Below are 18,083 nucleotides of genomic sequence, written 5' to 3' on the forward strand. Positions count from 1 at the left end.
ATGTGCAGTACTGATCTTGTGTTTTTTTTTTGTTGTTTGTTTGTTTGTTTGTTTTGTCAATATATTCATGTACTTTACTCTAACAATATCTCTGAAAAAATCACACCCAGACTATATCATTAGAAAAGTATAAAAGTTGCAAGTGTTTAAGATTGAGCACAGCAGTGTGTAAATGAATCAAACAGAATCAGAATGTATGAACCATGTGTGTTCCATACGGTGCCAAAGTTGGGTTTTGTTAAAGTAATGTAAAGTTTTGAATGAAGTGTTTCATTTTGCAAAATAACTGAGGTGTTCTGCTACTTGTGTGTGTGTGGATCTGTGAATTGAAATGAGCTTTGTTTTTAAAATTGTGCTTAAGCAATCGTAAAAAACTGTAAGCCACACACACTAGCAACTATTTAGAGCACCCTAGCAACTGATTCTATAGACTGCCATTATAAAAGGCCTAGAAGGATATCTTTGCAACACAGTGTCATAGGAACATGGGGGTGGGCTCATTTTACTCAGGCAACCAATTAGTCTCTCAGAATCATCATGAAGCTATCTAACCGCACTCTAGCTACCATTTAGAGTGCCATAGCAATCCAAAGACAGTGGGATATCTTCAAATCCGAAGTACCATCATTCACAGCTGCCAAGCCACTCCCTAGCAACCAAAAAGAGTACCCTATCAACCATTAAGCAAGACCTATATCTCTGTGTCAGAACAACAAATAGACATGGCGGTTGACTCCTTTGACTCATGCAAGCAAACAAGATTTCCAACATGCTACACATGCTAGCAGTGAATAGCTACATGCTAATAATGATTAGCTAAGTGCTAAAACATGCTAGCAACATGCAAAATCATGACTGTAGCATTTTTTTTTTTTTTTTTTTTTACTTTATCTGAGTAAAACCTTCAAACATCAAACTGTTCAAAATTATTTTAAACTTTCAGACCTGGCTTTGCCAAGCCAACATCAAAGTTTGTCTACAAACTTTAAAATCAAGTTATTATTTAATTTCATTTAAATATTATGCTAAGATTTTATATTTCAATATAATTCTTCCAGAAATGCACAGTTTGCCATCATTCTTGTTTGAATGTGCTTTTATTAGTTTTGAAAGCAGTGTGTTAGCATTCGAAAAATGTGCTGCAAATATATAGTGTTTTGCAGATGGTGAAGTATGAATGACAAAAGTGTTCATGGATTTTGAAAAACGTGGTCACTGAATGCATTTTGCATGAAAGCGATGAAAAATTAATCATAGTTTGGTCCGCATACACTTTTGTTTCACTGAACGTGTGAAGAGTTTGGAAAATGTGGCTTCAGTATTGAACAATGCTTGTTAGCATTAAAAAAAAAAAAAAAAAAAACTGTAACGATGATTTTATGGTGCGTTTGTGGTGTATTTTTATTTTCCACAGCACATGTGTTTCCCAGCAAACAAAATAAATATTGAATGATGTAATGGTTATGATTACTGAACTTGTATTAATTTTAAGATTATAGTGTAGTCCTGTTTATATTTAATCTTGGTAACACTTTAGTTACTTTTCCCTCAATAAACTCCTAATTTTGCTTATTAATAGTTAGTAAGTTAGTTGTTAAGTTTAGGTATTGGGTAGGATTAAGAATGTAGAATAAGGTCATGCAGAATAAGGCATTAATATGTGCTTAATAATCACTAATAAACAGCCAATATTCTAGTAATATGCATGCTAATAAGCAACTAGTTAAAAGACCCAAAAAGTGTTACCATAATCGTTTGAAATGATCTGACACAAGCAGATAAACAGAACAGAATGAAATGTTCTGTTCAAATGAATTAAATGAGCCAACTGCATTTAATAAAAGTGAATGAAAACAATCTCATTGATAATAAATACAAAATAATCAATTGATTAATTCCATTAATTAAAAATTCAGAGAATAAATAAGGATGTATAATAGGAAAACATTTGTACATCTGTAAAGTTCATACATAAAATACTTTTTTTAGATGCATGTAATACATTAATGTTGTATGTTTTAGTGTCTATGTAAAAATACACTCAAATACCCATGAGATCACATTGATTTGTCGTTTTGTTATTTAATAACTTATATAAATAAGTGATATTTAATGTAAAAGTTTGAGGGTTGATTGTTAATCAGTTTATTTGTACATGCTTTAACATTGTTTATGTTACTAAATAAACACCAAAATATGCAATGTTAATATATGTCAGTTTATTTCCTAATACAATCTATATGGAACCTTTTCCCATCAGATGTTGCTTTGTATTTTGTTCAGGCTTACACAGAATTATATAACATTTAGGTGCAAATATGCAGAATAGTAAACCAAAGCTTGAAGCTAAAATTGCAAATATCTCCACAGCTACAGTAAATTTCCCAGGAGGACTGACATAAGATGGGATAAATGTGATCCATACTGTACAGAATATAAGCATACTGAATGTGATGAATTTAGCTTCATTAAAGTTATCAGGCAGCTTGCGAGCCAGAAAAGCCAGAATGAAGCACAAGAAAGCCAGCAGGCCAATATAACCTAGAACAGCCCAGAAACCTATAGTAGAACCCAGACTGCACTCAAGAACAATCTTTTCATTATAATATTTCAAATTTTTGTAGGGAAATGGAGGTGATTTTGATAGCCAAAGCACACAGATAAGAACTTGTATAAGTGTAAAGGCAAGAACACTTAGTCTTTGTTGAGGTGGCCCAAACCATTTCATGACATTACTTCCTGGAAGTGTGGCCTTGAATGCCATTAACACCACTATTGTTTTACCCAGAACACAGGAGATACAGAGGACAAAAGTGATCCCAAATGCTGTGTGACGCAACATACAGGACCACTCAGTGGGTCGACCAATGAAAGTAAGTGAACAGAGGAAACAAAGAGTCAATGAGAAGAGCAGCAGGAAGCTCAGCTCTGAGTTGTTGGCTTTTACTATAGGGGTGTCCTTCTTGCTGTAAAAAAGGATGGCCATAAGCACAGTTAATCCTACTCCAAACAGTGAGAAAATGACTAGCACTATACCCATAACTTCAGTGAATGACAGAAACTCTACAGCCTTTAACACACATTTATTTTTCTCAGCATTAGACCAGTATTCCCCTGGACACTGCTTGCAGTTATTTGAATCTGAAAACAAAGTATGATACTTGTAGTTAGAAACAAAATTTAATTAAACTCCTTTAACTGCACCCAGAAACTGCAATGCAAGAGGTGAAACACAAAAAGGAATGACTTTCTTTAAAATTGTTAAATGGACTGACTATTACCTGTCTCATTACTGATTTCTCCTTCTGCACATGGAATGCAGTCATAACAGCAGACAGGTCTTCCTTTCTGTGCAGCCTTCCTAGTGCCTGGAGGACAGCTCTCACTGCACACAGACCTTGGCTTCTACATAGAAAAATACATTATTCTTAGTTATTTATACTCACTCCTAATGTGTATGCAGTAACTTCAATCGGTTAAATACATATTCCAAGTTTGGGTTACCGTACTTGGCATTCACATGTCACTTTCACTTACAACAAAAACATCTGAAAGTGTTTTTACTAAGAATTTATCACCATTACTTTTATTTACAGTTTTTTAACTGCTTACACATATTTTCAAAACGTTGGCTCCTTTTTTTCAAAACTTTACACACAAATCCAAGAATTGCACACACAAAATGCAATCTCTTGCAAAATGAAGCACTGCATTTAAAATATCACAAACTGTAAGCATTTGTGGTTGTGAATACAGTATTGCACAGTATGAAAGAAAAGAAATACATCAACCATGTGTAGTTGGACAGAAGCAATGGTTGTGTTTGAAAAAGGAAATCAAGATACTTCCTGTTAGATTTTTGTGTTACATAGAGAAATGTGTGTTGTGTTTTGCAAAAAGTGTTTTATGAAATTGAAAACTGAGTCGAAGGCCAAGAATTAGTGTTAGGTTTTGCAGATTTGGTGTGTGGTTCTGGTGTTTGAGTGTCAGGTTTCAGAAATTGTGTGACAAGTAAGGATTTTGTGTGTAAGCAGTTGAAAAAAACTGTAATACTGGCTCTGCACTGCCCTCTGCTGTTAGGGGGAACCAAATGTTCTATCTTGTGAATAAAACAGGTGCAGATTTGTTTATTTTTTTATTTATTTTTCTTACCTTTATGTCATTTGTATAGGACAGTGCAAGCATTTTAACATTTTGTTCTTCAAGTTTCAAGAAACCCTTTAGGTCAAACATGTTATTGCCCTTTACCTCTAGCCGTCCTCCAGCCCAGATTATGTTTTCAGTGTTAAGCACAAAGCGCTGGTGAGGAGGAAGTGAGGCATCATAGTATCCCACTGGTTTAAATTCAATTGATCCATTTGAGTCCTTCTGCCAGTTCACAACTTCATATTGCGCTACTGCGGCACCAGAGCTATCAAACCACAAACGATCTCCCATCTTTACAGTGAAATTGACATTTTTCAGAGCCTCAACAACCTGTTGAGAAAAAGGCATTTTAAGACATTTTCAAACAGAAATAGGGCTATCCTTTTACACTTCCTTCCATTACCCTACTGCTTATGCTTATTTTACCTGCTGTGGTTGTATTTTCAGGCCTTTCTCACAACCTGGTTGTTCTTTACACTTGAGTAGACTGTGTAGTGAATGAGCCACAGCATAAACTGCTTTGTAGACATTGCTTGAATATCTTTGTTCAGGCACATCTTCATTGTAGTTTTTCAGTGCAAGTAGATCCTGATATTTGTTACAACTTAATGCATATTGAGAAAAATTCCCCTCAGTCTGTGAGCATGGAAAAGCTGTTTCCCAGAATGCTTTTATAACATAATCTGCAAAACCTCCGATATCAATTTTTCGCACTGCAAACCCCAGTGACCCTCCTAGCACACGAAAACTGTTTGGAATGATCAAACTCTTTGCAGTTATCCATCCCTCCACTCCAATCATTTGGAGGTCTGTAATGTTCTGAATACTTAGCTGCTCGAGTAGATTGTACATTTCAGAACTGGTAAGAAATGCAACAATCACTTTTGCAGTGCCTTTTTTTATTATGTCTACCACTTTTTGGAGTTTTTCTGGCTCTGTTCGATAGAATTTCACAGAGTACTCCACACAAATTCCCTCTTCCTGGGCTGTATTCAAAAATATTGCCATTCCGTTGTTTCCATAGTCATTGTCAGTGTTCACAGCTCCCACCCAAGACCAGCCAAAGTGCTTGACTATGTATGCTAGTGCTCTGCTCTGGTGGTAATCACTAGCAATAGTCCTGAAGAAGGAAGGATATTCTTTCCTATTACTGAGACATTCACATGTGGCTGAGGGACTTATCTGAAAAAAAAAGGGGGGGAAATGTTAAAAAGGGATTAGTATAATGATTGTCCAACTTTTGATGTAGTTGCTTCTTACCACTGGAATTTTAAAAGGTCCTGTAGTTCTGGACAGAATCACTGTGGCAGAAGACTCTGTTTCTCCTATGATAGCATGTATAGGAGACTGTCCATTGCATCTGTTTTCTGCTGTAAATTCTGGACCATTCATCAATGCCATAGTTGCACTCATAGAAGACAGTCTTGAACCACAGGTATCATAAATTTGGTAGCCAATAGAAACATTTGGTAACAGACTTTCACTTCTGTTAATCTCCTCAATGGCGAAGATCATGGTCTGAGCCATTCGAAAATCTCTTAGACTCACACTGTGAAAACATTAAACCAGTTTGTTAAATACAGACCAAAACACACTTTATTTTTTTTATCTTTTTAAATTTCACTTGTAGTTCACACCTGAAACACATTAATATTCCAGATGATATATTACATTACTGATATTACATATTTGCTGTAATGATTATATAAAAATGGATTCCAAAGTAACAAACCTTGAGCATGATAGAAGCAGAGGTTTTTGTGTAAACTCAAATGAAGGTAATGACTCTATGCTGTGGACTGAAAAAAGTGCTCCAATAGTTACTTCTCCATCCTTGGATAGCAGCGGATATTTGGGGTCTCCCATCATTCGGCAAATAGGTTTTTCTGCCTTTGCATGATGTTGAAAGGTAAGCAAGAGTGTGTAAAGAAAGACAGACATTGCAAAGATTGAGCTCAACTGTGGACACATGCAACTGACTTGATAAAACGTTTGCACTTTTATAGGCATAATTAATATGGATGATTGATTGTTTATTTTGCAAATGACCTCATAGGGCAGGACATGATTCAAGCAATGGTGGAATAGAGCCATACTAATATGATAGAGTTAGATTTTATCACAAGGTAGTAAATACTAATATCCAAATATGAGTGTGTAATTTGTAGGTGGATATTAGACAAATAGCACAAATATGAACTTTGATTTTCAACATGTTGTTCCAAACCCATAAGACTTTTGTTCTTCTTTAAAACACAAATGAAGATATTTTCAACCCTCTGGTGCTCTTCTGTCTTCTGACTAAAAAAAAAAAAATAAATAAATAACATTTTGGTTATATAGAATTTTTTTTTTTACTTCATCTGAATGATATGAAACTTGGTAAAGGTTTTACCACTTGTTATGTGAATAAAAAAAAAATAAAAAAATAAAAAAGCCATTCTCCTTGCGGTCAAAATGACTGCTTTGGAAATGAATAGAAAATGGATTTCATTTAGTGGAAACATTTGGTACTGCGTCCAAACAAAATCTGTAAGCTTTCTGTAAGCTCATGTTTTTGAGATATCAACCTCAAATTTGGAACACAACTTACTCTTTTTGAGCATAGACCTGAAAATGAAATTTCCCACTCAAACTGTCATTGTCATGATCCCAGCTCTGTGTCTTTTGTTTTGTGTGGACTCTTGCACCACACTAACTGTTGCCTGGACTACATTTCCCATCATCCATTGCACTGATTACACATATACAGCTGTAGCCAATCACACACCCTACATAAGCCAAGGACTTTCCTCTCTGTCACTGCTGAGTATTGTTTAGCATTTATGCTGTGTTAGCGTAGCTACTTTACGGAGCCAGTTCCCAGTCCTTGTTTTGAGTTTGTAGTTCTAGTCGAAGTCTAGTTGCATCTTGTTTTCTTATTGCCTGTTTCCTGATTACCTGCCTGTCTTGGACTCCTCTCTTGCCCTGCCGTTTGGACTCTGTTTGCACCTCTCTTGTACCATTGCCTGTTTACTCTGGATTATTCTTTAGCCTAGCCCTCCTGGATATTGTTTGCCACTGATCGACCATGCTTGTCCCTGGTATACTCTTTGTCTTGCCTGCTTTATGCTTTATTCCTGTTTGCTGTTGCCAACCCATGCCTGTTATCGACTATGTCTCTGTCTAATAAAAGCCTGCACATGGAGCCGCAAGTATCATTTGTTCACTCCATAACAGTCATAAATCTTAAGTTTGGCCTATTTTTAAAGAAAACACTTGGCAGATTATTGTGGAGGTGAAAAAAAAAAAAAAAAAGGTTTATTGCTATGAAAAATGCACAAAACACTAATTTCAATATTTATATGAAATGCATATTTTCTAAAACATGTTTTACTTTAAAACAAATCAAAGCTGATTTTCTCACAGTTTTACAGTAAAACATTAATTCATTAGTTATATTTAATTCATAATTAACTACTTTAATCCTAATTATTATAAACACCTTACTGAAATAAACTTCATTTGAAATTATAGAAGTGGCTGTTTATAATAAGCCTATGCAATTAATTAGCAATATTTAGCCAAGTATCTTATTTGACACTGATATTAAAATGAGAGAGTCATAGCAGTTTCTACAATTTGGCACTCATTTTATTATTCTATTTTTCATCATATTGTTGTATTATATTTGTCAAATTGAAAAGTGAAGCATGCAGAATTTTCCCTTAAACCAGTTAATTGTAAACCCTACCTCACAGCCTAACTGATTTCATTGGTCAAGTCAATTATGCAGTCACATGTCAAGAAAAGTTGAAAGACTTCATGGATTCAGTTCACAGTTCAGAAAAATCATGGATGAAACCGACAAAGAGTATTTCTCTCTATCAGGACGTGCTACCAAAACTATACTCGTAACATGGATGAGGCAAGACATTTTAATTTGAATCATCGGCTGGTAATGCAAAATGGGCATGCCATCAATGCAAGATTTTTTGTGTGTGTGTGTGTGTGTGTTTAGTGGGGATCTAATCTCTAGTTCTATCACACTGCAAAGAAAATGTCTCGGTTACGACTGTAACCTTAGTTCCCTGAAGAGGGAACGAGACACTGCATCGAGAATGTGGAAACACTCTGCTGAAAACCAAGACGTTCTCTTTCAAGGGAACTCGCGCTGCATCGAGAATGACGCTGTGGGAATGTTTATACCCACGCTGCCATAATGACCAGTGTCTGTCTAGTGTGAATCATACAAGCACTAGGACGAAAGTACCCAAGCCCCAGGAGTAGAGCTCAGGTCCAGGTCGTAGAACCTCACGAATGTGTGCGGCGAGGAGCAGCCTGCTGCATCACAAACATCTTGAAGAGACACTCAGGAGAGGGGAGCCTTAGAAGCAGCCATACTTCGAGTAGAGTGGGCTCGAACTGAAATAGGAGAAGGTCGTCCGGCACAGCAGATTGTTTCTTTCCTGGTCTGCATCCCTGAAGGGTGGAGGACAGAAGACTTGCAGCACAATAGATCTAGTGGGGACCTTAGGGATGTAACCTGGTCTGGGGTGGAGAAAAGCTTTCACCTTACCAGCGCAAATTACAAGCACGAAGGGGCAACCGACAAAGCTTGCAGATCTCCTATCCTTTTAAGAGAAGTGATAGCTAGGAGGAACAACGTTTCTTCAATAGGCTCAAAGGGAGCCAGGGAAAGGCCTTGGAGCACCACGGCCAAATCCCATGTACCCTAGTGCGCACTGCAGGCCTCAGCCTCAGAGTGCCATGGAGGAAGCGTGTTACCAAAGGTTCTCTCCCTAATGACATACCACCCAAAGGAATGTGGTAAGCAGCTATGGCCACCAAATAGACTTTTAAAGTGGATGGGGATAACCCTGCAGTGAATCACTCTTGCAGGAACTCCAGCACTGTACCAACAGGACAGTTAACTGGGTCCAGCTGATGACCACTACACCAAGAAGTGAAAACTCTCCTTTTCAGGGCATACAATTTTCCTCATGGAGAGAGCTCTAGAGTGAAGGATGGTGGAGCCTCCATTCCCTGGGCCTCAGCCCCTGCCTCGACAGGATGTCTGCACCTAGATTCTGGCACCCTAGGATATAAGCTGCCCTGAGTGAAAGCAGCTTCCCCTGGGACCACAAGATGATTTGGTGCACCAGTTTGCAAAGTGGACGTGAGCGCAAACCCCCCTGGTGATTTATATAGGCGACCACCGATGTGTTGCCTGACCGGACCAGCACATGATGCCCCATGAGGTCTGGGAGGAAATTCTTGAGAGAAAGAAACACAGCCAGCATCTCCAGGTGATTGATATGCCAGGACAGGTGGTGTCCCCTCCACAGACCTTGGGTTGAGTGTCTAGGATCACTCCCCATCCCATGAGGGAAGCATCTGTCGTTAGCATCTTGCAATGACAAGGAGCTCCCAGCACGGGACCTTGGGAAAGGAACCATGGTTTCTTCCACATAACCAAGGCACATAAGCATCGCTGCATGACCTTGATCATGCAAAAAGGATTTTTTTTTATATCAGCACTGGAGTAAACAGTGATGTCATCATCCAGCTCAGTTCAGTTCGCATACAATGGTGTCAATGCAGGCAGATCAAAACACTGCTGAATATCAAATGTCAAGTGTGCCCAACTAAGCAAGCCAAAGGCGACAGCGGCAAGGAACCCAAACTCCAACAGGTGACATCAGGTGGCAAGCAGGTGTTAAAATGGAGAAAAAAAACCTTGGGAGAAACCAGGCTTAGTCGGGGGGCCAGTTCTTCTCTGGCGAACAGTGCTTTATTATGATTCAGGCAGCTATCATAAGTCCGATGGGATCGCAACAGTCAAAGTATTTATTCCAGTTCCATCCAGTTGAGGATCGTATTCATCATGCCAGGTCGTGTCGATGAGGCCTTCACAGTGGATGATCTAGTTGACTCAATCTCTGCTGACACTTCAGGGCTGCGTTGTGGTCGTGAAAAGGCACAGGTCCTCGATCTCACCTGGATACGGCCCGGATACGGCTGACTACGGTAAACCTCGGGATAAACAGAGAGACTAATATTAGCGTAGATGCCATTCTTCTTCTGATGTAACGAGTACATCTGGTGTTATAGGAAGTGTTCCCGGTTCCGGCTGACCTAATTTATGCAGCCTAACAATCCTTTAATGGATTTGAAAACATAAATTGATAATGTGTTATGTGTATGCCAGGTTAAAGAGATGCGTTTTTAGTCTAGATTTAAACTGACAGAGTGTGTCTGCTTCCTGAACAATGCTAGGAAAATTGTTCCAGAGTTTAGGTGCCAAATAGGAGAAGGATCTACCGCCTGCGGTTAATTTTGATATTCTAGGTATTATCAAATGGCCTGAATTCTGAGATCGCAATAGATGTGAATCTATTGCATTAAGAGCTCTCTCAGGTATTGGGGAGCTAAACCATTTAGTGCTTTGTATGTAATTAGCAAGATTTTAAAATCTATACGATGTTTAACAGGAAGCCAATGCAGTGTTGACAGAACTGGGTTAATATGTTCATACTTCCTAGTTCTAGTAAGAACTCTAGCTGCTGCATTTTGTACAAGCTGTAGTTTATTTATCAAGCGAGCGGAACAACCACCCAGTAGAGCGTTACAGTAATCTAGCCTTGAGGTCATGAACACATGAACTAACTGTTCTGCATTTGTCATTGAGAGCATATGTCGTAGTTTAAATATATTTTTAAGATGGAAGAATGCGGTTTTACAGATGCTAGAAACATGGCTTTCAAATGAAAGATTGGCATCAAAAAGCACACCCAGGTTCCTAGCTGACGACGAAGACCATCAAGTGTTAGACAGTATTCTAGGTTATTACGTGAAGAAGTTTTTGGTCCAAAAATTAGAATCTCTGTTTTTTCTGAATTTAGTAGTAGGAGATTACTGGTCAACCAATTTTTTATACCAGCTATGCATTCCGTTAATTTTGTGAATTGGTAAGTTTCATCAAGGCGCGAAGAAATATAGAGCTGAGTATCATCAGCGTAACAGCGAAAACTAACGCCATGCTTCCTAATGATATCTCCCATGTGTAGCATGTACAGAGTGAAAAGCAACGGTCCTAGTACTGAGCCTTGCGGTACTCCATATTGAACTTGTGATCGATATGACATCTCTTCGTTTACTACTACAAACTGATAACAGTCAGATACAGTGGGTACGGAAAGTATTCAGACCCCTTAAATTTTTCACTCTTTGTTATATTGCAGCCATTTGCTAAAATCATTTAAGTTCATTTTTTTTCCTCATTAATGTACACACAGCACCCCATATTGACAGAAAAACACAGAATTGTTGACATTTTTGCAGATTTATTAAAAAAGAAAAACTGAAATATCACATGGTCCTAAGTATTCAGACCCTTTGCTGTGACACTCATATATTTAACTCAGGTGCTGTCCATTTCTTCTGATCATCCTTGAGATGGTTCTACACCTTCATTTGAGTCCAGCTGTGTTTGATTATACTGATTGGACTTGATTAGGAAAGCCACACACCTGTCTATGTGCATGTCAGAGCAAATGAGAATCATGAGGTCAAAGGAACTGCCTGAAGAGCTCAGAGACAGAATTGTGGCAAGGCACAGATCTGGCCAAGGTTACAAAAAAAATTCTGCTGCACTTAAGATTCCTAAGAGCACAGTGGCCTCCATAATCCTTAAATGGAAGACATTTGGGACGACCAGAACCCTTCCTAGAGCTGGCCGTCCGGCCAAACTGAGCTATCGGGGGAGAAGAGCCTTGGTGAGAGAGGTAAGGAAGAACCCAAAGATCACTGTGGCTGAGCTCCAGAGATGCAGTCGGGAGATGGGAGAAAGTTGTAGAAAGTCAACCATCACTGCAGCCCTCCACCAGTCGGGGCTTTATGGCAGAGTGGCCCGACAGAAGCCTCTCCTCAGTGCAAGACACATGAAAGCCCGCATGGAGTTTGCTAAGATGGTGAGAAATAAGATTCTCTGGTCTGATGAGACCAAGATAGAACTTTTTTGCCTTAATTCTAAGCGGTATGTGTGGAGAAAACCAGGCACTGCTCATCACCTGTCCAATACAGTCCCAACAGTGAAGCATGGTGGTGGCAGCATCATGCTGTGGGAGTGTTTTCAGCTGCAGGGACAGGACGACTGGTTGCAATCGAGGGAAAGATGAATGCGGCCAAGTACAGGGATATCCTGGACGAAAACCTTCTCCAGAGTGCTCAGGACCTCAGACTGGGCCGAAGGTTTACCTTCCAACAAGACAATGACCCTAAGCACACAGCTAAAATAACGAAGGAGTGGCTTCACAACAACTCCGTGACTGTTCTTGAATGGCCTAGCCAGAGCCCTAACTTAAACCCAATTGAGCATCTCTGGAGAGACCTAAAAATGGCTGTCCACCAACGTTTACCATCCAGCCTGACAGAACTGGAGAGGATCTGCAAGGAGGAATGGCAGAGGATCCCCAAATCCAGGTGTGAAAAACTTGTTGCATCTTTCCCAAAAAGACTCATGGCTGTATTAGATCAAAAGGGTGCTTCTACTAAATACTGAGCAAAGGGTCTGAATACTTAGGACCATGTGATATTTCAGTTTTTCTTTTTTAATAAATCTGCAAAAATGTCAACAATTCTGTGTTTTTCTGTCAATATGGGGGGCTGTGTGTACATTAATGAGGAAAAAAAATGAACTTAAATGATTTTAGCAAATGGCTGCAATATAACAAAGAGTGAAAAATTTAAGGGGGTCTGAATACTTTCCGTACCCACTGTAAGTATGATTTGAACCATGACAATGCAATTCCACTAATGCCAACATAATTTTCGAGTCTATTTAAAAGAATGTTGTGATCGATAGTGTCTAATGCAGCACTAAGATCCAGTAACACTAAGAGAGAGATACAACCACGATCTGATGATACGAGCAAATCATTAGTAACTCTAATGAAAGCAGTCTCAGTACTATGGTACGGTTTAAATCCTGACTGGAAATCCTCACAGATACTATTTCTTTCTAAAAAGGAACATGGTTGTGATGATACTGCCTTTTCTAGTATTTTTGACAGAAAAGGAAGATTTGAGATCGGCCTGTAATTGACTAATTCTCTAGGATCAAGTTGTGTTTTTTTAATAAGAGGTTTAATAATAGCCAGCTTAAAAGTTTTTGGTACGTATCCTAGTGATAAAGATAAATTAACGATATTAAGAAGAGGATCTATGACCTCTGGAAACATCTTTCAATAGCTTAGTTGGTGTAGGGTCTAACATACATGTTGTTGGTTTTGATGATTTAACAAGTTTAGACAATTCTTCCTCTCCTAAAGCAGCGAATGAATTATATTTTTCCTCAGGGACACTACAATGCACTGTCTGATGCGATACTGTAGTAGACAGTTGCATGGTTAAAATTTTCTCTCTAATATTGTCAATCTTGCAAGTAAAGAAGTTCATAAAGTCATTACTGCTGTGCTGTTTGGAAACATCAGAAGTTGAAGCTTTATTTCTTGTTAATTTAGCCACTGTATCAAATAAATACCTAGGGTTGTGTTTATTTTCTTCTAAAAGATTTGAAAAATAAGCAGATCTAGCAGTTTTTAAGGCCTTTCTGTACTCAATCATTCTCTCTCTCCACGAAATGCGAAAAACTTCTAGTTTTGTTTTCTTCCAGCTGCGCTCTATATTTCTGGCTGCTCCCTTAAGGGCCCGAGTGTGCTCGTTGTACCACGCCGTTGGATTCATTTCCTTAATCTTTTTTAAGCGCAAAGGAGCAACTGAGTCTAATGTGCTGGAAAAGACAGAGACAAAAGTTTCTGTTGCAACATCGAGGTCTTCTAAGCTGTCTGGTATGCTAAGGTAGTGAAACTGATGAAACAGGAAGATTATTTATAAAGCAATCTTTAGTGGTAGAAGTGATGGTTCTACCATATTTGTGGCAGGGAGGCAGTTTAGCAGCCTTGACTAAATGTAGTATACACGAGACTAGATAATGATCTGAGATGTCGTCACTCTGCTGCAGAATTTCAACGGTATCAATATTGTAATGACCCAGCATTCAACACCAGCAGCTGGTTGCATTATGGGCATTTGTTTGTTTTGAGTTGATTTGTGCATTATTTAAGCAAGATGGTTGGGTTTTTGCTTTAGCAAAGTTGTGTGTGTTTATGTTCAAGTTAGTTTGGGTGGGTTTGGTTCATTCACCACCTGGTTATAAAAAGTGTGGCTCTCACCGTCATGGAGAGAGATGTGTACAGGAGGGACTTGGCGATCTGGCCTTGCTTGTGTAGTTCTTATTCTGTGTTCAGAATAAAGAGGAGAAAAGACAGTACTGCCTCCTGCTGTTTTATTCTGCCTATAGAGACACTCATGGTCGTGCAGGTGTATGGGACACGAGTGCTCGTACTAGTATTTGGCATAGTACAAGTATACTAGCGTAGTATAGCTCCGGTTAGCCCCACGCTTTACTAAATAACTGCCAGTTATTACAATATCGACTCCATGTGACAATATTAGATCTAAAGTATGATTACGAAAATGAGTGGGTCCTGACACGTGTTGTCTAACTCCAATAGAGTTTAGAATGTCTGTAAATGCCAATTCGTCTTTTTCATTATCTACATGGATATTAAAATCACCAACAACAAGGACTTTATCCACAGCTAGTACTAACTCTGATAGAAAATCAGCAAATTCTTTGATAAAGTCTGTATGGTGTTCTGGTGGCCTGTATACAGTAGCCAGCACAAATGTCAACTTACATAACGTTACATAAAGCACCATCACTTCGAAGGAATTATATTTGAAAGTCTTTTGAGTAATACTGTAAATATTACTATAAATTACAGCAACACCTCCCCCTTTGTCTTTCTGACGAGGATTGTGTCGATAATCGTAACCATGAGGGGTAGACTCATTTAAAGTAATGTAATGGTCGGGTTTTAACCAGGTTTCTGTCAAACACAGCACATCTGGATTATTGTCTGTGATAATATCATTTACAATAAGTGCTTTTGAAGAAAGGGATCTAATATTCAACAAACCAAGCTTTATCATTTGTTTATCAGTATTATCTCTGTTTTTTATTTGTTAAACATCAATTAAATTTTTACCCTTAAATGGGTTTGGAAGTTTTTTGTTTTTACTAATTCGGGGTACAGACACAGTCTCTATGTGATAATATCTAGATGAAAGAGTTTCTATGTGTTGGGATTTCTCTGACATGAGACAGCTAGCAGATGGTCATTTTAGCCGGTCTGTCTGCTTCCTGACCTGGGCCCCAGTTTGTCATGTTTCAGCTCTAAGACTATGTGCCATATTACTAGAGAGAAGAGCAGCACCATCCCAGGAGGGATGAATACCATCTCTTTTCATCAGGTCAGGTCTGCCCCAAAAACTTTTCTAATTGTCTATGAAACCTATATTATTCTTCATGTACAGCAGGCCAAAAGGTATCGTGTGGCACTGCTGCCATCAATCTCTGGAATTGTTTTACAGTGAGTGACTGGCCTAGCTTTATTCAGCTTAGGGTAGAAAGGATTAACGCGCCTGCATCGCAACAGAGTCCCATACCACGCCCAGAAAAGTGGTTCTCTGAGCTGGAGAAAGCACGCTCTTTTTGGTGTTTAACCTCAACCCCAACATTCTCATGTGCAATCAACCAATCGTCGATGTAGTTCAGAATGCAGATGCCCTGTAGACGCAGTGGTGCCAGTGCTGCATCCACGCATTTGGTGAAAGTGTGGGGTGATAGAGCTAGGCCAAACGGAAGAGCCCGATATTGGTACGCTTCGCCCTCAAAAGCAAACCTCAGTAACTTCCTGTGTTGTGGAAGGATGAATATATGGAAGCAAGCATCCTTGAGATCTATCGTGACAAACCAGTCCACGGACCTGATCTGTGACACAATTTGTCTCAAGGTTAACATTTTGAATTTGAGCTTCATAACTGACTGGTTCAGATGATGCAGATCCAAAATGGGATACAACCCCCCATCCTTCTTTGAAACAATAACATATCAGCTGTAGAAACTGGTTTCTCTGTAGGGAGGAAGTACACTTCTATGGCTTCCTTCTCCAACAAAGTTTCTACCTCCTGTTCCATAACCAGTGCCTGCTTGGGGCCCACCACTGTGGGTAGGACCCCCAAAAACATGGGCGGGTGAGATATCCTACTAAGGAAACCAGTCTCTCGAGACCTCTCTGGTGTTTTTCAAGCAACCAATCCGGTGCCCTAAAGCGGCGAACCGGCAGAGAACAACCGAACTGGTCGCTCTGAGGCCCTCCTCAGAGGAGGCAAGCATCCTAGTGCCGCTACATTTCCGGGCGGACACTGGGATGTATGCTCCCTGGGAACCGCTGGGCCCTGAAGCACACGAGGTGGCAGGGTTGGTAGAATGGGACCGAAGGAAACTGGGCAACATAAAATGAGGTGTTAACAACTTCCCTTTGGGGGGTGGGGGGTGGAGTGGTTAACATTTTACATTGCGTTTACATTGCCCCTAACCCTAACTACCCTCAAAGGCCTGGCACCAGTGGCGTCAGGACCTCTTCCCTGCAATCTTCTTGGCGATAATGACGGTCCTCAGATCCGTCTTACCTCTTGAAGGCTGCAGTTGAGAGCGCCTCCCCAATCCCCCTTCTTTCTGGGGGGGGACGCTCTGTTTTTGGGTGGAGCTGGCTTTTGAAGTTTGGGGCTGCTCCTGCTCAGCAGCCCCTGAGACCTGAGAGCGGTGGGGAGGAGCTTTTGGAACGCAGCCGTTTGCTTACTGGCCTCCTGAAACCTTTTGACGACAGTGTTGACTGCGTTGCTGAAGAGGTCAGGAGGTAAAAGCGGTGCATCCATAAGGAAGTTCTTGTCTTTATCTTTCATAGCACTCAAATTTAACCACAGATGTCTCACCGTGGCCACCAGGGCTGACATTGCATGGCCGATGGATCTGGCCGTCTCTTTGGTGGCATGGAGAGAAAGGTCTGTGGCCCAACGCAACTTGTTCACAGCATCCAGGCCAATACCCCGCCCTCATCCAGGTTTCCTAACAAATCAGCCTGGTAGGTTTGCAGCAGTGCCCATTGTGTAAACATGCTGCAGCCTGACCAGAAGCTACATAAGCCTTGCCCACCAAAGCTGACATTGTTCTAACTGGCTTGGTGGGCAGTGTCGGGTGCTTTAGCGCTAATGCAGACTGAGGGGAGAGATAGCTAGCTAGCGTCTCTTCCACCTTAGGCATCGCCCCATAACCATGCTCTGTTAGGCCAACTATCGAGGAATAGTGAAATGTTTGAGCACTATGCACTTGATAGGAGACCGGTTTCGTCCACAATCTTGACACCTCAGTGAGGAGATAGAGAAAAAACAGAAGGCCCTGACGTGGAGGTTGTGCTCGTGAAGGCAGGAAGCATTCATCTAGCTTTGTTTTAAGATGAACATCCTGCCTCTTCGCTGGCCATTCAGTATTCAACTTGGCAACAGCACAAGTCACAACCTCCACCAGCTCCTTATATGCAGGAAAGTGGGATAGCGAGTCCTCAATCTCTCCCATATTGATGCTTTCGACATCCAGCTCCTCAAAGCTGGATACGTGAAGCACCGGCGCCTCAACCAGAGCAGAAGGAACCGCAAAGCATGCTTCCAAACACTGAGAATAGTTGCTGTATCTAGCAGGTGAGGGCAGAGATAAGGCTGGGCCCATCTCTAACCCCTCTGCTAAATCCATTTGCGATCCCCATGATCTAGATCGCTGCTGTGCCTCAGCAGCAGCGGGACCAGAACCAAGAGGAACGTGAGCCTGAGCACCCTCCTTGAAGAGTGCCAGGCGGGAGCCGAGCGTCCGTAGTGGAAGCTGTTCACAGTGTACACAGCCAGCACCCTCGAGCACTGACTGTGCATGCTCTGCACCAAATAAAAAAAAATAAAAAAACACAGATTGTGTGTATCCCCACTCGTAATGTAACGTG

At 40.3% G+C, this 18,083-nt stretch overlaps 1 protein-coding gene across 1 annotated transcript; it reads right to left on the reverse strand.

Annotated features, from left to right (window-relative positions):
- Nucleotides 1-2,236: 2,236 nt before the first annotated feature.
- Nucleotides 2,237-6,172, reverse strand: LOC127500312 (extracellular calcium-sensing receptor-like). The gene is made up of 6 exons (XM_051871412.1): nt 5,879-6,172; nt 5,407-5,695; nt 4,573-5,328; nt 4,249-4,476; nt 3,282-3,405; nt 2,237-3,141 (listed from the first exon to the last, which is right to left on the reverse strand). Exons 1-6 carry the CDS (start codon nt 6,154-6,156, stop codon nt 2,237-2,239), a joined length of 2,580 nt encoding a protein of 859 aa, XP_051727372.1. The 5' UTR covers nt 6,157-6,172.
- Nucleotides 6,173-18,083: the final 11,911 nt, after the last annotated feature.

The sequence above is a fragment of the Ctenopharyngodon idella genome, chromosome 18 (assembly GCF_019924925.1).
Source record: "Ctenopharyngodon idella isolate HZGC_01 chromosome 18, HZGC01, whole genome shotgun sequence".
Lineage (NCBI taxonomy): Eukaryota > Metazoa > Chordata > Actinopteri > Cypriniformes > Xenocyprididae > Ctenopharyngodon > Ctenopharyngodon idella.